Source organism: Parambassis ranga, chromosome 3 (genome assembly GCF_900634625.1).
Source record: "Parambassis ranga chromosome 3, fParRan2.1, whole genome shotgun sequence".
NCBI lineage: Eukaryota > Metazoa > Chordata > Actinopteri > Ambassidae > Parambassis > Parambassis ranga.
The window spans coordinates 18,676,161-18,704,033 of record NC_041024.1 but is presented as its reverse complement, the minus strand read 5'-3'; the positions used below and the strand labels follow the sequence as shown (position 1 = coordinate 18,704,033).

The 27,873-nt window shown below is 41.8% G+C and overlaps 2 protein-coding genes across 11 annotated transcripts in view; both read right to left on the bottom strand.

The window, feature by feature from the left end:
- Nucleotides 1–1,161: 1,161 nt before the first annotated feature.
- Nucleotides 1,162–7,954, bottom strand: gnb5b (guanine nucleotide binding protein (G protein), beta 5b). Its single transcript, XM_028401815.1, has 12 exons — nt 7,829–7,954; nt 6,646–6,757; nt 6,285–6,421; nt 6,093–6,134; nt 5,343–5,419; nt 5,125–5,257; nt 3,051–3,194; nt 2,769–2,860; nt 2,544–2,592; nt 2,128–2,224; nt 1,832–1,998; nt 1,162–1,564 (listed from the first exon to the last, which is right to left on the bottom strand). The coding sequence occupies exons 1-12, from the start codon at nt 7,952–7,954 to the stop codon at nt 1,553–1,555; spliced, it is 1,188 nt and encodes a 395-aa protein (XP_028257616.1). The 3' UTR covers nt 1,162–1,552.
- Nucleotides 7,955–8,995: 1,041 nt separating this feature from the next.
- myo5aa (myosin VAa) overlaps nt 8,996–27,873 on the bottom strand; it is a 38,335-nt gene continuing 19,457 nt past the window's right edge. The window contains exons 13-44 of one of the 10 annotated variants that reach the window (XM_028401323.1): nt 27,045–27,170; nt 26,435–26,518; nt 24,903–24,908; nt 23,736–23,891; nt 23,377–23,474; nt 23,061–23,147; nt 22,776–22,884; nt 22,398–22,609; nt 22,100–22,256; nt 21,750–21,989; nt 21,415–21,663; nt 20,712–20,805; nt 20,448–20,593; nt 20,214–20,327; nt 19,982–20,116; nt 19,789–19,845; nt 19,449–19,676; nt 18,935–18,943; nt 17,811–17,911; nt 17,605–17,661; nt 16,561–16,641; nt 15,324–15,522; nt 14,779–14,844; nt 14,282–14,375; nt 14,035–14,184; nt 13,786–13,940; nt 13,586–13,675; nt 13,277–13,427; nt 12,923–13,205; nt 12,661–12,835; nt 12,455–12,535; nt 8,996–12,364 (exon numbers count right to left, since the gene is read on the bottom strand). In XM_028401323.1, the coding sequence (XP_028257124.1) occupies nt 12,212–12,364; nt 12,455–12,535; nt 12,661–12,835; nt 12,923–13,205; nt 13,277–13,427; nt 13,586–13,675; nt 13,786–13,940; nt 14,035–14,184; nt 14,282–14,375; nt 14,779–14,844; nt 15,324–15,522; nt 16,561–16,641; nt 17,605–17,661; nt 17,811–17,911; nt 18,935–18,943; nt 19,449–19,676; nt 19,789–19,845; nt 19,982–20,116; nt 20,214–20,327; nt 20,448–20,593; nt 20,712–20,805; nt 21,415–21,663; nt 21,750–21,989; nt 22,100–22,256; nt 22,398–22,609; nt 22,776–22,884; nt 23,061–23,147; nt 23,377–23,474; nt 23,736–23,891; nt 24,903–24,908; nt 26,435–26,518; nt 27,045–27,170 (4,143 nt within the window). In that variant the 3' untranslated portion in view covers nt 8,996–12,211. The remainder of the gene's footprint in view (nt 12,365–12,454; nt 12,536–12,660; nt 12,836–12,922; nt 13,206–13,276; nt 13,428–13,585; nt 13,676–13,785; nt 13,941–14,034; nt 14,185–14,281; nt 14,376–14,778; nt 14,845–15,323; nt 15,523–16,560; nt 16,642–17,604; nt 17,662–17,810; nt 17,912–18,934; nt 18,944–19,448; nt 19,677–19,788; nt 19,846–19,981; nt 20,117–20,213; nt 20,328–20,447; nt 20,594–20,711; nt 20,806–21,414; nt 21,664–21,749; nt 21,990–22,099; nt 22,257–22,397; nt 22,610–22,775; nt 22,885–23,060; nt 23,148–23,376; nt 23,475–23,735; nt 23,892–24,902; nt 24,909–26,434; nt 26,519–27,044; nt 27,171–27,873) is intronic. The other 9 variants (XM_028401321.1, XM_028401324.1, XM_028401325.1 and 6 more) reach the window with 9 other exon arrangements.

Genomic DNA, 27,873 nt, shown 5'->3' with positions numbered 1-27,873 from the left:
TGCTTGACAGCAGCCTTAAAAACAATTTCCCTCTGGGATTATTGAAGTATATAAAATATTATTTTTACTTAAGTAAAGTATAAATACATAAATACATTACTTAAGTACAGTATTGAAGTACAAATACTTAGTTACTTTCCACCACTGGATTTGCTGTCATTCATCATTGGGAGGTTTTGTGTCTCTCTCTCAGTGTGTGACATAGTAAAACAGATCAGTGAGCATGAGGAAGTGAAACCTCCAGAGAATGGCCCATGCTCAAACCATATAACAACATATTTTGGGTACTTTCATTACAAGTGAAATGTATTTCATATCTTTCTTTTCCTCATCCTCTCTCTCATCACTCTGCTCACCTTGGTGTTTTCCTCAGGGTGTTTCCCACTTTTCATTTAAGTAAATCTCTGCTCAGGGTCACGTCAGTGTTACACTAGTGTGGACATTAGAACACATTTTAGTACAATCCTGATGAACAGATGGTTGTTTTGACTGATGCAGCAGTGATGTGGATGAGCACAGATGACCTCTGACCACTGTTCAAAAAGTGAAGACGTGTAAGACTGTCTGATCAATAGTGCCTCGCTGACACACCAGACAAATAGACTGCATGAACAATCACAACCAACAGCGAGTCTGCAACATACAGGAATTATCCTCTGATAGCGTCACTGTTTAAATACAGAGTACTGCCCCCTAGTGGATGAAGTGGGCCCAATGAAGAGCTACTCAGTGTGTGAGCCAGCACTCACACACAGCACCATGAGTTTCAGTTCTACTTCCTCACTCTGCTCATGTGTTCTTTTATAGTTAGTCTCTGTGGTTAAAATGTTTCATTGAGCTAATGACAAAGTCATAATGAGAGAACTGTCTCCTTCCTCCACATAACAGAGGAAATGCAAATTTCAGCCACTGGAGGTTAAAGTAGGTCACGCTCAGTGCTGGAGGCCTGAACGCAGCCTGAGTGGCGCACAATCAACTAAACTCTGTACATTGCGTTTAGTTTCTTTTTTATTATTATTCTAGTTTTTAACATCAGGTCACTTTTTTATATGAATGAAAATCATAAAACAAACAAAATAATGAAAACTTTCCTTCTTTATTAGTTTTGTACAAGACCTCGGCCTAAGCAGTTCTGTGATAAGAAAAATACATGTAGCATTTGGTAAGTTGCCCTGCTTTAGATAATCATGAGATATAACAGGACAGCAATGATAATCTCTCAAGAAAGGTGGCAATGAGCTGATGTGCTGGACATGATGATGTCTGCAGGGCTACAGGGGGTTTTGGCTCTGTACACAGCTAATTATTTCTCACTAAATAAGTATTAACATACAGTATAAATACATATTATCAGTCATACACCTAATATTAACAAAGACTGGCCATTCAAATGTGTTCTGTTTAAATTTAAAAGTACCCTCTCAATACACATGACATATTTCTGTTTATTTCTTCTCTTACTGACGGTTTATACACATTAGTGTTGATTCCAGACCAGGACCCATCACTGCTATGCACCTGTCTTCACTGGAACACAGTCAGGACGAGGAATTTATGCCCAAATCTGCATGAAAGAAGAATTATAGTGTTAAAAGTATAATTCATCAGTGCTAAAGAATGGCTACAGTATCAAGTATTTAAAACTGGCCCTTGAGTCTTTTCAAAGTAAATATACAGATGTATGTCTGTAACAAAGGCCGCTGGTGAAGGCTCAATTAGACTCTAGATGTATCAGTCAAACCTTAGTTCATACAAATAAAATAAATGCTTCAAAACTATATGAATAAAATCTGTAAAAAACACATTGGATTTTGGGGAAAGTCCTGCTCACCCGCAGGGTGTTGTCCCAGGCGGCTGAGCAGAGAGCTGTGCCGTCAGGTGACACTCTGACTCTGCTGATGCGGTTCTCATGGCCGAACAGGCAGGAGGCACGAGTTCCCTTCAGAACATCCCACACATTTATAGTGTAGTCATTATAACCAGCGAAAAGCAGGCGACCTAGGGGGAAAAAAGGAAGGAAGTGGGGGATTTTTAAATATATGGGGAAGTGGAATTTCACAGAGGATAATCTTAAGTGTGGAACAGCGATGTGAAATCAGTTTAGATGTCTTCATGTTAAACACTCACCACTCAGAGAGAAGTCCACAGTGGTAGCACCAAATATGATGCTGTCCTTCTGGTAGACAGCAACTTCACGGTCAGCTCGCAGGTCAAAGAAACGGCACTGAGGGGACACCATCACAGACATGACCACAACCTGCCACTGACCTACAGCACGTACTAAATAAAGCAGCATTACAAATAATATGTAGGAGTGTGTGTGAGTGTGTGAGGTGTGGGCAGGTTGGGATGAACATGTTTCTATCTAAAAATAAACTGCACACAGTTGGAGTTCTCATTTCTTTCACATGGATAACAAGTTATAATATAATAATGAATCAATGTTAGTGTTGTACACAGGAAGTGACAATGTCAATAATGGAGTCATGCATAGAAGACACTGACACATCACAACAAACAGATGAGCGGGTCATGTGACTCACCGTGGCATCGTCAGAAGCAGATGCAAAAGCATCTCCACTGGGGTAGTACCTGGACACACATGACCAAAGATACAGATCATCTCTACACAAACACACACTGACTGATGCTTGTAGCATTTTAAACATAATGTTTAGCCAGTGTGCTAACACACAGTGTGTGGCTACAGCTGCCTTTGTTTTAATTTATGTAGTTTTAATGTGAAAAAGTGTGTGAGCTGGACTCACTTCACACAGTTGATGTCGGAGTCGTGACTCTCAAAGGACTGAATGTTCTGTCCAGAGCGCATGTCCCACACATTGGCCTTCTTATCACAGCCCTGATAACACACACACACACACACACACACATTAGAGAAAGAAAAATGCTAGTCTCTCCAGTATGTCTGTTTCATCAAAGCAGACCATGAATTACAGGGTTTCCCCATGACCACAAAACATTTCAAAGCCAGATGCACTCAGACTCGCTCTCTCTCTCTCTCTCTCTCTCTCTCTCTCTCTCTCTCTCACCCCAGACACAAAAGTGTTTCCAGTCTCAGATGGGGCGAGGTCCAGAGACAAGACATCGGCCGTGTGACCATGGAAACTCTGCAGCAGCTGCCCACTCTCCACATCCCACAGGGCACATGAGCCGTCACCACTGGAGGTCAGGAGCTGGTAGACACACACAGTCAAATGTGACCACACATGCAAAAACTCAAAGGAAAACATGAAGCTTGTATGAACCTGAAGCAGAACAGAACGAGAGTGACACAGGCACTTCATGTTGTGTATGATGTAACCTAAAGTTTACTGTACAATGGAAGAAGACAAGAGGAAGCTGCTAAATGTCCATAATGACAGGAATCTGGTTCGAGGTGACCCTGAAAGAAAGGTCACATAAACATGTTTTTTAATCTGATACATTGCTGCACTGCTACAACATAGAGAAGCCTCCTGCCAGATCCTGACCATCTGAAGAGACACGGGGCAGGTGGGTATTTTTGTGGTATTTTTGAAGGTATTCGTTCTGCTTATGGTTTCGGCTGCTGGCTTTTGCTTTCATTTCTCAATTCTAAGGTAAGGTACCTAAAAACAAGAAATGAAAAAAAGTTTCTGTGAAGTCATTTTCTTGCTGTTAAAAAGGAAGAGGGTTTTTCCATGTGATCATGAAGCAACACTTCATGGAGGAAGATAACAGTCTGACCTGGGAAGGGAAGTGAGACGACAGACTTCCATACATACAGAAAAACCACACAAACACAAAGAGACACAAAGGTCAGTACCTCCCCACTAACACACACACACACACACACAACGCTCAGTGCTCATCTATCTACAAACAAGCACACAAAATGCCAAAATGTCAGCAAATCCTCTGATGAAAACAGATTACGGGCACTTAACAGACACATGCAGACATCAGAGATCCCTGCTGGCTGCTGGATTAGAGAGCTCCCGCTGGATGACCTCAGGCTCCACACACACCACATCCTGCCTGCACTGAGGGGCAGTTCCAGTTTCAACATGAATGCAATTATCAGTCAGCCACAATTACTGACACACAGATGGAAACCTCTGATCTGACGGAGCAGTGTCCGTGTGCCACCTGCATGTCAGGCATGTATTTAATACTTTGCAGGGGTTTGATCACATTGTCCAGTGAATTCACCTGTCAGCACATACTGCTGCTCCCAAATGTATACTTATACACACACACACACACACACACACTGGTTGAATGGGATGGGTGGAGTCTCACTTCTTCTAGGTCTACTTAAACAATATAAAGCCTGCAGCGCATGACATGCACCCTGCGTGACATGCACCCTGCATGATGTGTCTTTGTGTGTGATGAAAGGAGAAATGTGTGTGAGAGAACAAAGGGGGGGGGGGGCAGTCAGTAAGAAACATGCATGTGCATCCTCATGTGTTAAATGTTCCGCCCTCAGGTCAGTTTGCTCCTCTCTTTCCTAGATAAAAGCCACTCAGGGTCTATTAATACACCCAGGATTCAGGATCATCTCTGGCCCCTCCTCAGCCCTGCCATCCATTTCCTGTCTCCCTGCCTCCCCCTGCCTTCTTCATACCTCTCTTCCCTTTGTGCTCCTTTTTTGTCTCTGAGGACCAGAGTGGAGTAAATTATTAAAGCCAAATACTGAATGTCAGACCTCCTCCTTCATGCTCTCACTTTGATTTTGTCCCCTCTCACACTCGTTCCCTGTTGGGAAGTCACAGGCAGTAATTCTAACGTACAGCATTTCTATCTACACTTGTCACTTTTAAGATTATTTTAAATAATTATTAAGGGGTATTTTTTTTTATTCAGCTTCAGATCCTTACATAGAAAATGTGTCCTCATTTTGGTCACTTCATGTTGGCTGTCTGAGAAAGGGCAGTTTCAGTTGTTGCTTCTCGTTTCCTGTGTGGTTACGTCTGCTATTTCAGTCCCTCTTATGAAATGAAACAAGTCTATTTTTGGTTGTTTTTTTCATCACCTTATTTAGCATTTATTTAGCCAGCTGGTAGATGCTTTAATCCCTTAGCCTATATAATCTACAGCTGTCTGCAGATATTACCCGTGGCCTCAGTGTTTGAAGCTCACCTGATTGTCAGAGTTGGTGAAGGTGCATCCTGACACATAGTTGGTGTGCATTGCGACCGACTTCTTTTTTGCAGCCAAGTTTTCATTTCTGTCCAGTGACAGCGGGATCACAGAGCACTTGTTATCCAGTCCACTTTTGGAAGAAGTGAAATAAAGTTATTGTTTGTTTTATGTGGCAGAAATGTGGTGAAAATCAAAAAGATAACGTTTACACTCACCCGCATGCAACAGCACATCCCGAGGGAGCATAGGCACAAGCCATAACCCACGTACACGGCATGGTCACCCCGTGCTCCTGCAACACACACACACATCTTCTCAGACAGCTTCATTATTATACTTTCAATTAAGCGTCACACACACAGCTGCACCACATCTGGATGAGTATTAATAGGGATTAACGTCAGTGTGGTTATGTTTCCATCATGAGGCATGATGGGTAAACCAGGCTGAATCATGGCTTCCACTTAAGTGCACTCAGACACACATACACACATCATTACAGGGCACAGATGGATAGATAATCTTTAAAGGCATATTTCTATGTGTCGTGCGTCCTCTCTCTCTTTGAGGCAGCATAGCATGACCTGCAACCCACTCAACACCAGCACATATGGTGAAGAGGACATGAACATCTGAGCATCCAAAGGAAAATTAATGCTCTCGGCTTTATAGAACAGGTGAGATTAGACTGAGCAGTCGAGCTTTTCTGATTCTTTTCAGACGGATGATGAAGAAAATATCACTAAATATATTATGGTCTGTTAAACAGCTTTACTATAAAAGCAGTGAATGATTTTTGTTGCTATAAGTTTGTGCCTGTTCTCTAGTTACCAGCCAGTATAAGTCACTTATAATAAAAGACATGTTTGGGCATTTACTACTGCAGTTCTGATAAAAATAAACTTACAATCTTATATATACAATATTCAAAACAGCTGTAATGAGGACAGAACTGCCGTACTCACCTTATTAAGAGTGAACGCATCCCAGACAATCACTTTTCCATCCTGGATAAGAGAAGTAACATAACACAAGTGATTTAAAAAATGCTCAAATATTACAGTGCAGGACAGCACAATGCTGCTGTGCCATGCTGCACATTATCACTGCACTGTACTGCATGTGTGTATGTGTGTGTCCTGTGCAGGTGTGTGTACCTGTGAAGAGCTGACCAGACGACGTTTGTCTTTGCACCAGTCCATGCACAGCACCTTGTTCCCGTGGCCCTTCAGCACACGTCTGGTCTTAATGGGCAGAGCACCCAGCACCTCAACCTTCTCAGCCACCTGGTGCACTGAGGTGACACACACACAAATAAAGTTCATAAATGCAGCTTTGTACATAATATACTAATAAAAAGCGTGTGGACTGTGTGACCACAATGACATTAGGCTAATGCATCAGCTGCTCCACTGTCTGTAAACAGCTGCAGAAAAGACTAGCCTGTGTATTTTAATGTTTTATTTAAAGCAGAGTGAGCCTGGCTGTGGCTTCATAGCTGTCTGTTTTGTTACTTACGCTCCACGTCGTTGAGCTTGGCCCGCTCCTCCTCCAGCTTCTTTTTCAGAGTATCACTCTCCCTCTTCAGTGAAACCAAGGTTTCCCCTTTCTGGAGCCCCTGACAAGCCATCTTCCAGAGGGAAACAACAACAACACACAAACAAACAAACAAGAGAGGAGAGGAAGGAAGGGGAGTGGGGGAAACAAAGAGGGGGGAGAGTTTGGAGAAAAGGAGAGGGTTGATTGGCAGTTATAGGTGAGTTTAAAGAATAAATCCTCGAGCGCGACAGGGATGCTGCTGCACGCCACACTCTGCTCTCCGGCACAGCAACCCCCTCCCCCCCTCCCCCTCTCCCTCTCCTCTTCCTCCTCCTCCTCCCCCTGCCTGGTCCCACTATTCATGGAGACTAAAACAGCTGATTGTAATGACTATACATTAACTACAGTATCACCTCAGTAATGACAGTATATGTATATATATATATATATATATATATATATATATATATATATATATACATATACTGTCATTACTGAGGTGATACTGTAGTTAATGTATAAACAAACATGCAGTTTAATATAATTATTATTATTATTACATCATTGACACAGATCAGTTTTCAGTAGGACAATAAACTCAGTTACATACATAAAGAGTTTGTTTAATCAAAACGTCAGCTTTACATTAGGCTACTTATTGTAAAATAGTTACAATAAAAGAGCAGCAGTCACAGTGGATCTGTGTGTAAAACTTGTGTGTTCTGGGCCTGGACTTTGATGATCACAGCAGGCACCGCGTGTCTGTGTGTGTTTAAGATACAGCGAGTGTCAGAAGGTGCCGCTAAGTGGCAGCTCCTCAGTGTAACAGATGCTGCACAAAGTGGCTGTGAAAGTAGAGCTGGCTCTCTGCAGCTGATAGCTGCTATCACTGTTCTGTATGCAGTTTGCTCACAGATAATGAGGACCTGAAACACTGTGCAGGGTTTCATGTGTCTGTATAAATTCAGTCTCTTAGTCCATTAAGGGATCATCTAGCAGTTGTTGTTATTGATTGGCAATTTTCACTGTAATTGTTGATCCACTGTTGAGACTCAAACAGGTAATTTGGTTTATTAATTATGAAGTTTATTGAATATCAGTGCTGCACTCAATATGCTAAAATGAAGGCACTGCTGACACTAAATGAAAAGACAAATGTTACCATTTCCATGCAGAAGGAGCAGTAGTTGATGGCCTCGGTCTTAATGTAGATGTTCATCAGAGGACTTGCTTTCGAACAGTTGTCACATGGGCCAAAAGTGGCCGCCATGAACGTCTGGTCACACATGGCTGCAGAGCTTTATTGACACACCTGTGCAAGACCAACATACACACACACAAGAAAACATCAGCCAGAACTTTTTCATTTTCTTCATTGTGTTTCTTATTTCTGTGCAGAGCTGTGACCCTTTGTGGCCAGTATGTGTGTGTTTGTGTGTGTGTGTGTGTGTGGGGGGGGGGCTGTACAGGAGATAAGTAGGTGGTAATCTACTGCAGCCTGATCCTTCTCTGAGCTCCAGAGAGGAGAGCAGCTATTCTGGGAGCCGCACACGTCCAGCACACACACACACACAGTACATTACACACAACACAGTGCATTATAAATAATATAAATATATGGCAGCAAACACACATGTACACTTTATCACAACTCTACATATATTGTAACTTTTCTAATTGGAAAATTTGCAATGTCACATTAATATTATTCATTTATTACATGGACAGAATGAAGGTTATATTTGTTTCCTTATTTTTTTTATATCAAACTGATACACACTGCACACAGTATGTGTTCTTATGGGGTCATTATTATTACACAAGCCCACTAACTGAAACTTCACTGGGACAGATACAAGCCTGTCACAGTGTTGATCTTCATTTTAAGTCCTCATTTAAATTTATATGGTTCAAAATGTCTAACTCACCAATCATATAACAACTGAAAATGTAAATAATACTGACACTTCTCTCATGAACTCAAGGCAACTCTTACCTCAAAAAGAGAATTTACCCTCTCGGTAGAGCAGGCGTTTGCTCCTGGAGATCCAAGTGAAGTTTTTCCCACTGAAGAGGATTGTCGGCGAGGGACAGAGAGGGAACAGTAAGCTTCTTAGGAAAGTGTTTAAGCTGTGACATGCTTTATGTGTTCCTGCAGCTTGAAAGGCCTCTACCTTCCAACATATATACATACATACAGTATATATATATATATATATATATATATATATATATATATATATATATATATATATATATATATATATATATATATATATGCACATATGAGTGTAGAATAAGAAACAAAGATTTGTCACTGACAATCAGACAGTGCTGAATTCTTTTATTTTACTTTTACAGATTTGACAATTTATTCCAAGTTTCTTAATTTCTTAACGGTGAACACATTCACTAAGCACAGCTACCAGAAACTACAAACAGTCCAGTTTGTCAAATGTACACATGGGTTCAGAGAGGAAACATTTGGTGCTGGCTGTTTTTTTGCCAGTACGACGGCTGGGGGTGATGATATATTGTCTGTTTTTAACTAATTTTTAAAATGGCACAGTTAATCCTAGTGCTGATAAGAACAATGGTCATTTATAATGTCTGATCGTATCGTACAACCAACTCTCTCCTTCATGTAAAAATGCAGAGTGAAGGAAAAACATTTAGCTGAGGAGAAGCCCGGGGAATGAGACGCTGCAGCAGCTCTGCTTTACAAAGCCAATGAATGTGTTTTATCTCTGATACTAGGCTAGCCTTTTCCCCGTCCACTCTCAGAAACGGAGCTGCACCTATGAAACTTTTTACCTGTGGCTGGTGGTGTTAAAAACAAACCACTGATTGACACCAGAGTCACACAGGGAATGTGCTAGAGGAAGCTGAACAGGCTGTACTTTTGTAAAAACGGTGTCAGAAATCAAAAAGAAACAATAATTATTATATACTCCACACTGATCTGTTACTTCCTGTGCAGTGCTGATAAAACTCTGTGACACAAACTGCACTGTAGAACAAAAAGGATACAGTATCAAAATAAAAATGATCACATTTTACAGAGGAAATAAAATACTGCACTGACAGAACAAAAAAAAAACACCACACTGTGGATGATGTGTCATTCAGATAGCAAATAATTCAGATAAGGCTTCATCTACAACGTGCAGCTAAAAATCATGATACACTTCCTTTACAAACGTAACATTCATGTGGTTGATTAAATCCTCCTGATGACAACTTTCTTGGTACGACTAGCATATATGTTGTCTTTACACAGACCATAAAATTACACAACCAACAAAAGCAAACAAAAGGCTGACAAACATCATGTGGTCCCCAAGAGAAACGATGGACACGGAACGACTTCTCTTTCTCTGCTTAACATCCGAGTGTGGCTTACAAGTGTCACTCTTACCTAGAGTGATTGATAAATCTGTGGCCTAAAGATGATATGGAGATGCATACGCAGTCGACCTCTTTGACTGATGATGAAGTGATATGTTTTAATACAGGTGACTGAATAATTTCACACCGGTGATGACACCATTGCTCCTGTGGACCACTCTGCTGGTTTGAAACACTACAATGAACTTAGTGAGCAGATGTAGCAGCGGGTTATGTTAGAAACATAAATAAGCCACATACTTATCAATCACATGATGTAACTTCAAAATCCAGTTTTGTTCAAAATATTCCATCAAAGAAGAAACCTTTCGGAGAGGGTAAGGTCACTGGGCAAAATAAGGTTCAGGCGATGGCAAGAGGCAAATATGGCTGACTGTTAATACTAATGGCGCAACAGGAGGTAAATGAAAAGTGCAAAATTAAGAGGCAGCAAGGACAATGTTAGGACAAAAGGACTCCTTGTCACAACACGGGCAGATAACCTGATACTTATCCAGCATGTCTCCACCACACAGATGTCTCTGTTTGTTAAGAAATAAACAGTAACATGCAGGATCATTTGTGTAATGCTGGTAAAGCCAAACCCATGCAGGTTAGATGAGGGCAGCAGCAGCAGCAGAGCATGCTCTATGGTTTATACAACACTGTGGCTGAGCAGCTTTTAGAGAACTACCACATTTGTCTGGAAGCAAAACAATCTGGGCTCCAAACAGAACAGATGAAAATAACTGTATGGTGGTGCTGAGACGTGGAAAAAGCTCAGAGTTCAAAAGCCTATATTGTGCTTTCTTGGCCACCAAACAGGAAGGCAGAGGGTGGAGATGTGTCAGAATGGAAAAAGAGCTGAATAAAACTGAAGCAAAGCTGAGAAAAGCCTTTCCTGTCCGTCCTGCTCAGTAATACATGGCTTTATACGTACCCTTAAGAAAAGGACAATACTGAAATAAATAATCACACAATGACAACAGTAAAACATATTTCAAGGCTCTGGCCGGAGCTGCGACCAGAAGAAGACGAGAAGAAAGCAGAGTGTCATTTGTACTGCAGTGTTCATGTACGAGTAGGTAACATCTCTCTATATGTCTCCTGTGACGCTCAGCTCACAGGTCCCAGTTTGACCGCCCTACATCTGTCCTTACTTAAATCATTTGCTACACTTCATCCGCAAGAAATGCAGACTCAACATGAGACACCTCTAAGACCTAACACAACAATCCTCCGTGCTGGCGCTCATCAAACTATACTACACAGTTTACCTGATAATGACATACATAGCCTACAACACAACTAAACTGTCTTTACAAAGCTGTTGGGAAATGATGGCCCCGTCCTTCACGTCAGTTTCTGCTTCTAATCTTAAAAAGGGTGCACACAGGTAAGTGCAATAAATAAAATACAGGATATATATTATTCATATTTATATATATTTATATATGTATAAATAATATAGTACAGACAATGAGTGTTTTCTTGGCTTGACTGTGTTCCAAGATTAAAATAACAACATAGAGGATGAAGCCTGGTCTGTGGCGACCTCAGCGTGGGGCAGAGAGAGAGCTAACTTTTTCACATGATCGCTCTTAATAACCAACATGTCTCCTCCTCATATCTCTGTGCATCGGTACGTACATTCTCATTGGAGAACGACAACAACAACTACCTTAACCATGACTGGGAACACAGAGGGGGGGACCTGACCACTAGGACAGACTCGGGTGTTGATGGAGAGCGAGTGCTAGAGGGATTGATCGGGTCCTGTGGCTTCTCTAAGAGGCAGGCGTGTATACAAGCAGTGGATGGATGCTGGCGATTGATGGGTCAGATTTAAACTGCAGGTGTGGTGTTTATTTTAAAGAGAGAAAGTGCACGTAAGTGTAGGCGTGCACGTGTATGTCGAGAAGATGAAAGTACTGTACAGATGTGAGATTTTCCATGTGTTGTGTGTGCATGTCTAACTTTGTTGACACTTTTTATTTATTTCTTTTGGCATAATGGTTCAAATTGTGTCAATATAAATCTAATTTTGAAATGTTTGTGATGCTCAGAAAAAAATGTATTTCTCTTTATTGTAGGCCAAAGAGTGTCGTGTGACAATTCCAACTGCTATGACTGCTCCCAGCGGTGCTGTGGGATTGGGTTAGACACGAGTGAGGAACCCCAAGTTAAGTGAGCCGGGAATCTGGATGGTTTCCAGAGCGAGGGAGGAAGGGTTGAATGGGAAGGTGACCGGATAGATCATCTTTGTGTCCATCAACAGCTGGGGGCTCTCACACCGGTCTCTCAAGCGAGTCTGAGTGAAGACAGAAAAATAATTCAAGTTTAGAAATCGCATTGTCATAAGATGGTGAAGTATTGTACCGATACATCTGAACAAAAATACCTGGATGGTTCGTATGAATGCAACAGACACTCTCTCCTCAAACTCGTTGACTGGTGTGTAGAGGTTCAGGACCTTTACGATCTGAGAGAAACAGACACACACACAAAAAAACTTCTTTACCTGCAATCAACATTCTTAGTTTTAAGACTGACTGAAGGTGATGAAAAAAGCTTGAATGTAATGCGGTGAGTGTCAGCCTAGTTTACCTGAGCTGTGGTGAGTGCCAGGCACATGGAGCAGATGGCCTCAGCATCCTCGTCGGTCTTCTTCTTCACCTGCAGCAGCTGAGCGGCCTGAATCAGAGGCTCCAGGGTCTCTTTGGCTCCGCAGGTCATCAGACCTTTGTCTCTGAGCCACTCCTCCAGCTGGCTCACGTTGTACCTGCATCCACACATGCATCAGAAGTCAGGCAATCACAACAAAAACACTACACTCATGAACTCTTCTCTGAGCACCGTCATCTCATACCTGATCTGCATGCCTTTGCTCCAGGAGCACATGTCTTTGCGTAGCAGCAGGTTGTTGAGGGTGACGGCTCCGATGATGTAGAACTGCTGCTTCACCACCTGCTTGATGAGCTCGGGGTCGGTGCCATGCTGGCACATGGTGGAGTGGAAGGCGTTGAGCTGCCGCAGGATGGAGTCCAGGGTGTAGGTTCCCTCATCAGCGATACTGGACGTCCGCTTACGAAGACCTGTGGGCTTCACCCCGGACACACCCTGGATGGTCTCATGCTCCAACATACCAGAGACTGCAGGGAACACACAGAGACTTAGTAAGTTGACTGCAGCAGTATTAGTTTGTGTGAGCATACACACACACCTATCATGGGCTGCAGGATGTTCTCCATGCATTTGATCAGCTGCTGGTAGATCTGGATGGCCAGGTCACTGATTACTTGTCTGTATTCTGCTAAGTCAAAGTTGGACAGACAGTGCTCGTTCTGCCTCGATGAGTTGTGCTTCATGAAGGCCTGATACACACAGAGACAGAATATGTCAAGTTACAAATCAACACACAAGATAACAAGAGTATATATACTGTGTGAATACAGAGCATACTCCTGATAAATATTAGACAATGGACACTGTGTAAATACTACAGGCGTTTCCAAACATGTGCTGGTCTCACCTCGTCTCCGCTGTATTGTTTCAGACAGTGTAAGAAGCGACAGGTGTTGGCCAGCCAGAAAGAGACGGTCTCAAAGTCATCTCCACGTTTCTGACAGGAAGAATAAACATAAACAGTTGAGCAGGGTTTTGTTCTTGTCATACATGTAATAGTATCTCATCAATCTGAAAGAAATTACATCAGATAATCTGTCAGCATACCTTCAAGATCTTCTTTATGCTGTTGATGACTGATGTAAGCAGAGTGCGGACCTTCTGGTCATCATTGACATAGTCAGCATGTCTCAGGCACATGAACAGGATGTAGGCTGGCAGACCTGGGATCAGATTCACGGCTACACCTCGAGGCTTCAGCTCTGCAAAAACACAGTTTTTTAGGTAAAGGGCTGATCATTTTGAACACAGTCCTAATTATGATTCATGTCATAGAACTACATGTACTGTACTTGCCTAGGATGAGATTCTTAACCAGTTTCAGTTCATCCTCCTTCTTGTACTCCAGCATTCCTTGGAAGTCTTTCTCCCTGCGGGGAATGTTGACGGGGTGGATGGGCTCGTCCACCATCTGTCCTGGAGATGTCTGGCCCTCGGTTTGACCCGCTGAGAGATACACATCACAAGATAGTCAGATAATAGTCTGTAGCCCCACACACATATAGGTTCTCAATATTACGCCAGCTGGTGATTTCTCTTGTACCTCCCATCTCTCCAATCCTCTTGGAGTAAACCTTCAACTGCTTCTTGAGCTTGCGGATAGTTTTGTCCTGCTTCTCCAGCTGCTCCATCAGATCCTACAACACACACAAACAAAAGGTAATGAGGACAAACAGTAAGCCTTATTAGGTACAATCTGCCTCACAGTGTCGCCCTCCTGTGGCGAAAAGGGGGCAATCCAACACTTGCAAATTTGTGCCTTCAACAGCAGTGCAGATACAGGAATCAAAAGGTCAGAAGAAGAAATCGGATTTTAACCAAAATTAGTGCTGTTGTGATGATTGTTGTTTTTTTTAGAGGAAAAAATGCTGCAGGACTTGCTGGTTGTTAGAAAAGAGAAAATGTGCAGAGCTGCTTCTCAGCGAGTGACGTAGAAGACACTGGTGTAGTTAGAGGGTGAGAACTCAGCGCTGCATCATTCAGAACACACAACCCAAGTTAGTTCTCATACACATGCAAACACACAGTGTATCTACATACAACCATCCGCCGTAAAATGATGACTCGAGTCTCTCGGGATGCCGTGGGGTCATTGGCCATGAGTTCCTGTCAGGTGACACCATCCACAGTGAGTGTTTGAGTTTGGTATCAGACATCTGGGCCCAGTTTTCCCTGGTCCCTGATGATGCGGCTGCACTACCTCCCTTTACAGCAACAGCATTCCTTCCTAATTCTTCATGCACACCCTACATTACAGATTGTCCTATCATTCACAGTCCTCATCTTTTGTTCCATTTTCATTCTTACGTTTTCACGTCAATTACTGGTTGAACATGGCGTGTGGCCTAAGAGCCAGCCACTGGATTTATCAATTAAAGAGTGTTGTTGTTGTCTGCTAATGCAAGAATGAGAGACCTATAAATGTCACCTTTAAAAACATGTCTCTTTACTGCATTCTTTAATGTGCCCTATGATAATACTGTCACCTGAAAAGTGAGACTCCATGTGATGTGCAGCTTAAACAAAGTAAAGTTAAGGAAGTTAAGGGTGCAGCCTCGAGTCTGTTTGCGTGCAGTGCAGCGTACCAGGTTCTCGTTGGTGAGCCGAGTGATCTCATGTTGCAGGCTGGCTTCAATTCGGGCCTCTGGAGGCAACTGGAGGTTTTGAGCCAAGAGCTGCTGTTGTCGGTTGTTCTCCTCCTTGACATTCTGCAGCTCACCGCGCAATGACTCCACCTCACTATCATAAGTTCTCCGCTGAGTCTGCAGCTGCTGCTCCAGTAACCTGAGGAGGAGGTGGTGTAGGGGTGAAGAGGAAATGAGGAGGATTAGACAGGTAGAATAAGTGTGTTGGTGTGCAAATGTTGGGACAAAAAACAAGGAAATAAAACAAGAGTAGAACAAAACAGGATGCCTCCTGGTGTAGAGAGAAGTTGTGGTTTCCAGAATGGCGATGCAGGACAGCAGCAGCATGCTGTGCAGATGCTATCAGGAGCTCAGAGTCCAGCCACTCCTAACAACACTCATACAGTCACATTAACTCCACCTTGCATGGAGTGATACTGCTGATCAAAAAGTCATGCTAAATCAGTGGTCAGAGTTAAAGCTGGCAGAGCTGCTTGCTAAATGGTTAAAGTTCCCATGAAACAGGGATGAAGGGCTATCATAAACTGAATTTCATGGGAAGTACAACCATCATGCAGTATTCCTCTATACTACAAAAACTCTGTAACAAGTATATTCTATGTTAAGTGCACCATGTGGAGTTGCTTGTAAACAAACAAACACACCATATGTTTGTTTAGTAATGCTACTTTTTTTAAAAGCATCTTTGTTTACACCCACTCTTGTATTCTTCTTGTTTTAGACGTGTCAGTGTCTACTGATGATGCAGAAACACTCACAACCAGCTACAGGGTGCTACTGCAGACCTCAGACTCCACTGGGAACCTTTACCTGGGTTTTTAAATGGCCCTTCTGTTCATAGTAAGTAACTAAACGGGTTTAAGTTTGACACAGAGAAAGCAACAAATCTGTTGTTTAGCGTCTGTGTATGATTCTTTTGGGACAGGAACAACACACACTGTTTTCCTCACTGCTTTTGGTCTACTAGCTGATTGCTTTAGTATACAACCCTGTGAAGCACTGTGTGAGTGTGCATGAGGAAAACAACAACTTTCAAATCAGTATAAAGTTAATTAATGTGATAGAGAAGCATGCTAGAGAAACTGTGTGAGTGGAAAAAAACTGCAGCACACACTTTTCTGTGGAGAGGCAAACATGTCATGCTCATAACAAAAGAAAAAACGCTTGTAATGAGAACCTGATGGTCTCCTTTAAACCCTGATTAACCAGCCACAGCTCTCCATCCTCATTCAGCTTATGGAAGTCTGGTGCAGCAGATCTGACCAACACACAACACAAAGGAACATAAAGAACACAACAACAAAAGGAACAATGAGGGGTGGTTGGGGTTGGGGAGTCTTTAACTGAAATGTCTGTATGTGTGCATATAAAAAATAAGTCTTACATTAAAAAAACTATAATATTATTTAAACTATAAAGTGTGTAGTTTGTGAAGGCATTAACAATGGACAGAATCAGTGATCTACTCTGTTCTGAGTGCATTCACAGTGATTAGAGCTGCGATTAGACGCTCCATTGCGTCTAATGTGCATGCTGTATTCATCCAAACATAATGATGGGAATGTTCACTATATTAAAGGCAAATAGAAAAGCACACCTGCTTTATATGAAAGGGGAGTCAATAACTGAAAATCTGCTTTAAGGTAAATATGATCAAAACATAAAGGGGTCATACCATGCTGCATTCATGCCAAAGTCATGCTTCCATAAAGCTGATACAGGAGTTCTTCTACAGCAGCCTCTCATCAGTGTGTGAGTTGCTAAAACAATTCAACTAAGTTGAAGCTGTTATCCTGTTCCTCTGTTTCCACGCTGTATACCAGCATCATCTACTGCACTACAACTATGGCGATTATGACATTTTCACTCAAAATAGAATCTAACACATTCTAATCTTTAGCCTGACACCCAGACCATGCACCACAATGGAGATTAAAAATGTTCCTCACGGACTAATTTGCATTTGTGAACTGTCTGGTAATACCAGGCTATCTGCTGTTATTCATGCGTGTCATCCGTGCAGACCTTCTAGTCCTTATATCAAAGCCACACAAATATTTTGATGTACAGTACTCGCATGTTCTGTTAGGTGTAAACTAAGCTAAAGGTCTGTTATTTGTCATGCTGTTAGGGCAGAAAACCAACTCCGTTTCTAACCCTTCAGCAACAGCGTGGCCATGCATGCTGTTCCATGATGCATGGGCCACGTCTCATCTGTTACCTCAGCCTACTCAGGAGTTCACTGACTTCCAGCTGCTGACGCATGAACCTAGGAGATCTGACAGGACAAACATACACACTCACACATAGATTGCATTTCAAATAGCACGCAACCTTAAAATCAGACATACAAAATTTGATGGAGTCAGAGGAAGAGTGTAAGTAAAAAATGCCAAATGAGAGAGAGGGAGGGCTGTAACAGAGTACCTGTTGGTGTCTTTGAGGCCTACGTAAGCTTGCTTCAGTTCATCTGCATCCTTCAGTTTGGACACATCAGCAGCATAGACTGAAGGCTCCGTCATGGTCTCCTAGAAATGAAAGGAACAAAGAAGATAAATGACCAAGAAAAGCACATTCACTGAGCGACCAAACTATACATAAAGGTTTTTAATTCCCTGCAAGAGTCAGTGGCAGAGGTCGATTTACAGAGGAATGTTGCTTCACAGCAGCAACAGCCTCCTCTTCTGCCTTTGGATTAAGGATGTTTTTGTATGAGCTAAACAGGTGGTAACTCAGAGACATGAAGGTTTTTAACAGGGTGCACAACTGTCATCTGGTGAACTAGTTAACACATTGATGCTCTGATTTCATGTGCTATTTCACATGGCACATTTGGCAGAGAGCATTAGTCTGTGGAAACCTTCAATCTGGCGGTATTGATGAGATGTGTGAAACAATGGGTCCATAAATGCATGCATTAAGACAAAGGATGAGACAAATGAGATATTTTCTGAGAGGGCAGGACAACATTTTTTCTTCTTTCCCCTGTGAATCTGTGCCACAGCTAGGTGTTTATAAGCTTCACAAATTTGATAAGAATTTTTCACTTGTTGTTCTGGACTCTGGCCGGTTCTTTTCCTATTAGAGGGGAATTCCAGCCTTGAATGCTTCTCTTTGTGTTTCCTTCCTTTTAGTGCTTATACTAAATTAATACCTTTCCCATTTTTCAAAGGACTGTCTACTTGGAAAAAGGACATAGGTGTCGATAGCAGATAAAGCTGAACTAATGCCTCTAGAGAACGTAAATGTGTCCCTCTTACAGTATTTAGAGCCAAGCAATGTTTTCACACTTAGGAGTCAGAGTAGGTACTAGAAACTCTGCTGCTATGGGGATTTAAATATTTAGGAAAATATTCTAGATATTCTTTCTAAGAAAAGTAAGCTCTGCATTTGTTTTCAGTGAAACAACAGCAACAGTGTCAATCTCTCACTGTGTGCTTCACTGTGATGACACGTCTGGATTGGATTTCGTGCCTAAGGATGTTTTATATGCAGGACAGACAGTGAAAAAGTGTCAAATACCAATGCAGGATGCAACTTTTCAACTGTACCTTCTCATCCTGTAGGAAAGCATGAATGGAGGAGAGAAGGCGAAGACAGGAGGGTTAGACACACTTCTGGGATGGTGAAAGCATTAGCAACATACACAGCGAGCAGTGATCTGAATGTAATACATTTTAACCCAAAATGTACAGAATAGAACGTTTGTTTTAGTTTTTTATACACAACTAAATAAAAGTTCAAAATAAGTCTCAGGCTTACAGTGTTGTCACTATATTACCAATTTATTAAAATATTTAAAACGTGGAAATCTGACTTATGTTAAATAATAAAAACTTTTAAAGCCTAATTGCTTGGTTAATTTGTTAGGATAGCTTGTTAACAAACAGACTGAAAAGCAAACAGGGTGAACACACAAATGTAAGAAGGTTGATGCAAGCACCAGTCATCGACAGCTACATTGACCTCAACAGTGCTCTTGCATCATGTGACTTGCAGATGGTGAAATGCTGAGTAGTACATGACTGTCTGGCTGATCAAACATTTTAGAGGAGTAGTCTGTACCTTGTGGTGCATGGCCTCCTTCTGACTGACAAGCTGGGAGCGAAGGATCAACACTTCCTCCTTGCGGACCTCCAGCTCCTCACAAGAGGCATTGAGCTGGTCTAAGAGCACCTTGTACGCTGGCGAACCAGGAGCCCCGGCACCTGTGGCTGCGTCACCCAGCAAGCTTTGCCTCATCTCTGCCAGATCATGTCTCAGCTTCTTGTTCTCTGATTCAAGCTCCTGACGCTGAGAGGCCAAAGGGTTCAGTGTCAGAGGAATACAGTCACAATAAGCAGGCCTTTTGAAGCCGTATAGCATTACATCAGTGCTACGTAACAGTAGTTTGAGGGCTGCTTACCTTCAAGGACTCATACTCCAGCTCCGCCCCACGAGCCTTTTTAAACTCTGCATCATCCTGAAACAAGAAGAAATAGATAATGACGACCGGCACAGATTAAGAGAGACAGCTTTTCATTAGGGTAGTTGACTTGCATTACTGTATATGAAATATTAATACATTAATATATATCAATGAGACTGAGCAACAGTACCCTGGCTCTAGCCCGCTGGAACTGCTCTTCTTTGTTCTCCAGCTCGTTGCGCAGAGACTGCTTTTCTTGCTCTAGCTCTGTAAGACGTTTCTGCAGCTTCAGTGTCAGCGAGGTGTCGATTCCTCGTGTCACGTCCTGCGTGATGAAGGAATGTTAAAACAGAGCGCATGCCACATAAAAACTACTTTAGTGTGAATTTCATCTCATTAAACGAGACAGGGGTTGCTCTTACTTCGGTGGTGCGGGAACCTTCTTCCAATTCGGCGTATTCTGAGTTGTAGGTGTATTCTGATTCGTTGCTGCTGTGGGTGGAATCTGTTCTCCTGTGGCCAGGCTTGGAGACGTTCTGCAGATGAAAGACAAATGAAGATCGACCATTACCTTCTTTGGCAGTACATTTTTTTAATCATAGAAAAAACAGGGTCAGTAATTGTGGTGCTTCACTGTGAGGGCACATGTTCCTCACCAAGGAAGTCATTTCTTCCTTCAGGTCGTCGTATTTCTCCTCGAGGCGAAGGTGTTCTGACAGGAGATTCTGATAGCGAGAACGCTCCTCGTTCAGATCTGTCTCCAGCTGCTGAGTCTCCTCTGCTATTGCACGGGCCATTTTCTCTGAAGGGACCAAACAAAGAGGAAACAGTTCAAGCATGCTCTATTGCTTCTGCACAACTAGATGAATGGAAGTAATGTTGCTGCAACAAATCATTTAAATGTATGTGGGGACACATACCTGTCATCTGCTGACTCTGTTCCTGAATCAACTTGTTCAAGTCGTCCTTGTCTTTCTTCAATGACACGTTCTGATTCTTCAGCTCTGAGACCATCTAAACAGACACAAAAATGATCCTTACACCGTGTATAAAGATGTTGCTGTCAGTGTGTCAAATTAAAAAAGTCTTTCTATTACTGTGGGTCTGAACTCTGACATCTATGTATGTTTGGACAGACTACAGGTAATAAGGTAATAGTGGTAAACAAGAGGGATCAGTCAACAAACTAACCCAAACCACAGAGCTCACACGCAGCAGCTACATTACTTGCACACTACTCGTGTGCTCACCTGCTCTGGGGAAACACAGCCGACCATTTGCCCTTTTCCCCCTGGTTTGATCTGCCTCCTAAATTAGGTGAAAATATTTTTCTTGGGTGCCAATATGGACATGATATTTGGAAAATGTTTTTGCCAGGAATCTATGGGAATCTTTATTATTTTTGTATTTATTTCTATTTGTTTAAACTTAATCAAAGGAATTTTAACTACACAATAAACTACAATTGAGGGGGTGAAAAAAGACGTTCTGAAAGCAATTTATCAAAGAATAAAATGCTGAAATTCATTAAAGCAAAACAACAGATTTTGAGAATGAGACAGAGACATGTGACAGTACTGTGTATACAGGGGGAAAACAGAAGCAGAGGTGATCCTGTCTTACTTTCTCCATTTCGTCTCTGTAGGTTTGCGCCCATTCTTCGATGGTCTTCTTCTCCTTCTGCGTGGAGCTCAGCTCCTTCTTCAACCTCTCCAGCTCCTCCAGCAGGGAGGACAACTGGTTGGCTTTGTTCTTGGCATCCTCCTCCGCTCCACGCAGTCGGTTCAGTTCGCCACGCATCCGCTCGCTCTCCACTGTGTAAGAACTCTCCAAGCCAACTAGCCGTTCGTTCAGCGACCGGTTGTCTTTGCTCTGAGGTACAGAAAAAGAAACGTTCCAATATAGAAAACAAATACAAAAAAATGTGACAAAATGGGGGTAACAGATTCATATCTGACCTGCTCGTCGATCTTCCTCTGCAGCTGCATGATCTTGTTCTCCATGCCTTTATTGAGCTTCTTGAAGTGCTCTACTGAACGAGCCTCAATCTTGAGCTTCTTGAGCTCGCGCCTGGCCTTCATCCTGCGGATGCAGCACTGCAGGTAGACAATGGAGAGAAGGCAGCGCTTGTACCAGCAACGAGCCAACCAGCCACGGATATGTTTCTGAATGATCACTGCCTTGTGCTCCCGCAGCAGCTGCACAAAGAGATAGAGAGTAAAAGAGATTAAAGCAAACAAAATTATGTGGATCTGGGCCAAACTGAACTTTAGAACTTTCTGGAGACATTGTGGTAACATTGTCCTACCGCCTGATACTTCTGCCGGGCCATGTAAGCTCTGAGGATTGTCTGCATGGCCAGAGCTGCAGCCTGTTTCTGCCTGTAGCGTTTTCTCTCGACGTACATTCTCTGGTACTTCTGAATGATGGTGGCTGCCTGCGTGCGGCGCATAAACTTGGCCAGACTGAAGAGCAAGAGACAGAAAGTCAGAATTTTATTCTTGGGTTTTTAACTGCATCCATTACCTGAACATTTCCCAACATGTTTTCTTTACATCCAACAAATAACATGTCTTGGAAATGTTGTTACAGTGTAAGTGACTCACCAGCGGGCCTGATATCCTCTGGTGAACCTCTGGATAGTGATGGCAGCACTACGCTTGCGCAGATACTTCTTACGTGCCAACCAGCAGCGGATGGTTTTCTGGATGCGGATACAGGCAGCACGCAACTTGTCTGCCCTCAGTTTCTCCAGGTAAGCCACCTGGCCAGCTCTGAAGAAGATCTTAGTCTTACCAAACTGATATTTATCCTGGTCCTAAAAGAGAGCAGTCATTAGGGATGAGAAAGAGAAAAAGAAATCTGTTGTTTGTATTCAAGATTTAAGTGAATATACAAACAATAAAATATTATATAATATATATAAGATATATAAGAAAATATTATAAAATATATGTTATTTTCATTGCAGAGAACTGTCGGACCTGTACTAATTTCTCCAGAACATTCTTGCAGGTCAGCTTTTTATCAGGAAGAACATCCTTCTGTTTCATCAGCACTCTGTAGCGGCTGAAGAACTCCTGATATGTCCATCTGTAACACACAAACAAACACTGAGTATATAGATCTAAATGTTTCATAAGTCCAGTGAAGGAGGTCAGAAACACAGTCTCTTCTAAACATTCAAGAAATCTAATGATAGTAGAAAAAAGGTATTAGCTGATGATGACACAACACACTGAAGCAGTATTGCTGGAATGTGTTAGTACCTGGATGGGAAACCTGCAGCAGATATGCGGATAGTTTCCAGGACACCACAGGCTCTGAGCTGTTGCACTGCACGTTTGGGATCAAACCTGTCAAAAACAAATCATCTAAACTTAAATGGTCGCTAAACTCAAGCACAGATCCAGAGTCAGCAATAGTATAAGGTTTTACAAAATTAAAACAATGAAAAATGCTCTATTTAAATAATAATCAAGTGATGCAGGTGTTTGATATCTAGAGTGAGAATCTGGAGAATATAATGTGAAAGACAAGTAAAACTCAGGTTAGTGAATAAATCAGAGAGGAGGATGAACTCACGAGAAGGCCAGCTTAAAGTCATTGGGTTTGATGCAACGGACGTAGTGTGGGGTGGTAGCATTCAAAGTATCCATCAGCATTTGTAGAGAGTTACGAAACTACAAAAAGATGGCCACAGTCATTAAACATTCAAATTCTATTCAATTATCTGCATCCCACACAGAATTAATAACAAAATTACTGTAGTCCCTCCACAGGTAAAACATACTCTAAAATCCATTTAAAAGTCCATTAAATGAAGTTATAAATGATGCAGAGAATAAATAATAACCTGGAATCTTTACATGGTTTGATATTCACTAAAATAGACTAGTCCCAAAATGTGAACTAACACTACATTGTCAGATTGTGATACCAACCTGGCAGCCGACAGTCTTCTTGTGCTCCTTGCTGCTCGCATCACGGCCCTTGTCAGGTTTGACACTGAGGCGGGTTCGACCTCCTGTGCCAGGAACGTGACCGGTAGGGCTGGTGGCTTTCTCCTCATCTTGGAACAGCTCCACCAGGAGGTCAAACTGGGAACAGCAGCCCATTTACAGTTATTTCACAGGCAATACTGATTTAATTTCTCCCTGGATAATACGAACTTAACTAAACGTTAGTGCAGCTACTATAACGCACATGATAAAAAAATGTTGTCCTTTAAGAGCCATGCATTTCCATTTTTCTTACTTACTGCACAGTGCATATAGGCTTACAAAGCAGGACGACAATATTTCTACCACATTAAAAAATCATGATATTGTTTACCTGTTTTTACATTTATACAATTCCACAAACAAGCCAGTAATGTAGTGTAGAGGCAGAGACGGGACAAGTAATGTCAACCTTACATAGCTAAAAAGCTGTCTGACAGCAGTATAAGTAGATGAGCGAAAAATGTTACGTGATTTGTTGATTAGCGTTTGTTAAACTTATTCAGTGTTAAAATGCTGTAAAACAATAAATAAAGGTTAGGTATTCTCATATATGACAGTATGCTGTGGCCATATATGACTGCATGGCATTACTGCCATGTTGTAATGACATCATGAATGACATATGCCCTTTAGTAATGCACGCACGCACGCACGCACACATCACATGTGTTCCATATAACACTGAGGTTATATGAGGAGGACGCTGTGTTATGTGTGCAGCTTCAGGTCCTCCTGCTGGGCTCAGAGTGGTGCCATGCTGTTTCTCTAACCAGCCTCATTCAGCAGGACAGCCACAGCCACAAAGGCTTCACGTGCCGCTCGCTCTCAGCATCACTCTGAAAGATAAAAATACCCTCCTTCCTTTGTCCCTTATTTTGTAGTTGAATTCCCCTCTTTCCTCACAGAGTGCCTTTAGTGCTCCCCATGCAGCAAACAAAAATGAACGTGCACACACGCAAACACACACTTTCATCTCCTCTGTGCTGTTAGGGTGTAATCTCTCAGTTTTTTTTAGAGAGAGACAAGGAAGGAGGAAAGACAAAGGAAAAAAAGAAGCTAAATGAAGAGCTACAGGCGGACCAGCGTTGTAAGAACGCTTCTGTTTACCTTCTGCTGGCAGGGAAGGTTGTCATGATGAGGACAGAACCAAACATACATGGACAACACATGGAGACACAGTGAAAAAAAACACCATAACATTAAAAAGGAAAGGTCAAAGGAAATCCAAATGGCAAAACCAAAGTCCATGTTTAAAATAATCATCACCTTCATCCAAAAACTATAAGACACATCAAGGATTATGGTAATATAACCAGACAGAGTGGTGAAGATGAAATGGATGGAAGGAAATATGATTTTTTTTTTTAGGTATGGCTGGAATTTTACCCATTTCCTATATTCTGACTGCTTTTCTGTCCTGCTGTGCATTATGAGAAATTATGGTATCAAGTTTTTCTTAAACGCATTGTATGGATGGCACTTGTTTGTAGACGTCAGTATGAATGCAGGAATCCTGAGTGTCTAGCAGGTCCCAGCTGGGGAGTTCTGATGAGCATTCAACATACACATGCAGCCTGGAACACTTTACTGCAGCTGTGACAATCAATTTTCAACAATTTTCACAAGAAAACAATAACATTACAATGCACATTCCTTTTTGTTACAGTTTGGATGTATCAGCTTGGATTTTGTTTCTTCACTATATCAGTGACAGAAGCTTTAATATGGCTTCACTGTTGTTGACAGCAAGAAGGTTTTGATTTTTGGGGTTTCATCTATTAATGTGTTAAATGATGATACATGGAACAGTTAGCTGCTACATGTTGTGGCAGTTAAAAAAAACAACAGCAACTTTCCTTTCCTTAAGACAATCTGATCACTATCTGACGAACATTTTATAAATGTGGTTTTCATTAGTGAAGCTAGTTATAGACAAGGTTTTATATAGGTAGAAAACACTATAAGTCCATGAGTGTTTGTGTATGTGAATCCACGTTAGAGGTTAGAGCGGATCATATCTATGTTTCAACCCTTACCCAACTCTGCTTTTGTCGAAGTCTATAAAAAGAACATTTGAATTCAAGCATGAGGTTTGTGGACAAGCACACTTCATTATAGTGTGTGCGTGTGTTTGTGTATAATAAAAAAAAAAAACACATTAACCTCTATTATTGCCTCGATTTAAACTCTTGGAAATGACTATGACCTGGATGAAAGGGAGCATCCACAGATATATTAACCTCTATGAAATGATTAAGAGCACATTATACTATAGATAGCTGTGAAGTCCTTCTTTAATCTTGTCACACATTCTGGACAATTTCCACATTCAAATGATCCGGCCAGTGTGTTCAGCTGCATAAAGAAAAACTTGCAGGTTGAGACTGTATCCTCAATGTTGATGTTGATATATACTTAATATGGCCAGTGGAGGGCGCTCCTTCCCTGAGCCTTCAGGTGGTGCAACTTGAACAACAGGATATTTTACATACAGAGAGCTTGTGCTACAGTTCTGCATCTTGCAGAGTTGTAGAACCAGGTCTCTATCTCAGTGGAATCAGATGTGTTTATATGACTTGACACTGCATCTGATAGACTGCATAGATTATAATGATGGTGTATGCGTCTCTGTGCCTCACCTTACTGGCCTTCAGCACATTGATCTGTTCTTCATTTACTGTGTCCTTGTTCTTCTCCAGGAAACCTTCACACTGGTACTCTACCTGCTCAACAACAAGACAGCACAGCTTGTGTTACAACTAGAGGGCATTTTTACTGACATTTCCTTTAGCGGACAAACCATTAACATGTGCTTAACAAAATGTTTTCAGTGCAAGTTTGTGATGTATGTTTCTTTTAATACACCAAAATCATTCATTGCAAATCCTCGATCAGATTTGTTTCCACACTATCACATTATATGTAATATCAGAGGACCTCATGGGAAAGCCAGCTTTAGTTCTTGACCCATTTATCTGTAACCTTATAGTGAGGTTCTAAAAACAGACATGCAAAATAATGCTACACCTTATCAGGGGACATATTACACCATTACATACACTAAACACTGCAAACAAACCTGCCTGTTTGTGTGAGAACAATGACAATAATACAAAAAACACCTCTCCTAAAAATAACCGAGAGCAGCACTGCACCAGACACTGCAGCAAGTCTGTCCCTAAATGTTTCTTACATAGGAGAAATAAGCCTGACCTAACACAATGCAAACACAATACAAATCAGGCCCACCTTATCAGCAAAGTGTTGGATGATGAAGGCGCGGTTAGACATGCGTGGCTTCTCAAAGAGGGAGCAGGTCTTTAGGTGTGTGTTGTACAGTTTCTGAGCCCATGAATCATCTGAACCTTTTGGCATCTGGTACAGAAAACAGAACACGTCACAAACATGTCAAGTAATTCCTCATAAATCCAATAATGGGATTACTGAGTGATACTTTTACTATTTTCAGGTCATTTTTTTCTCAGTGAATATACACATGCTTCCCTGTAATAATGTCAGCAATGTGTTCCACCTCAAATGTCAACAACCTATAAAGTGACCTTGCAGCAGCTGAGAGTCACAGAGATAAGTGAGCATTGTAAGAGATTTGCCTGAATTGTGAACTTGACACTACAAGCTACCATAGCACTATCTAAACCTAAGCCCAATACTACCATTTTGAGTTGGTTGTGAATTACATTTAATAAATAATATAAAGATTAATTAATAGTGTGGCAATGTGATGAAAAATGCAAAGATAACCTTCTTGCCTCCCATTTAGTTTTGCTGTTAAAGATAAATGAGGAGCAGCTTTCTAGCCTGTGGTCATTGTTTAACAGCAGGTTTTGCTCCTGCAGGTGATGAACTTTATGTGTAGGAGCCTGCTGTGTAGTGGGAGGCAATGACAGGTTTTAAAGCCATACAGAATGTAGGCGTGAATGGAGGAACCTGCAAGCTCAATGCAAGGCTTTAATACTTCGATACATCAGTTTCCCTGCTTGTTTACATTCATGAGAATGTTTTTATTCCACCAACAGCATTCAAAGGTCATCAGGTCTTATGTAACTGTATAGTTTTC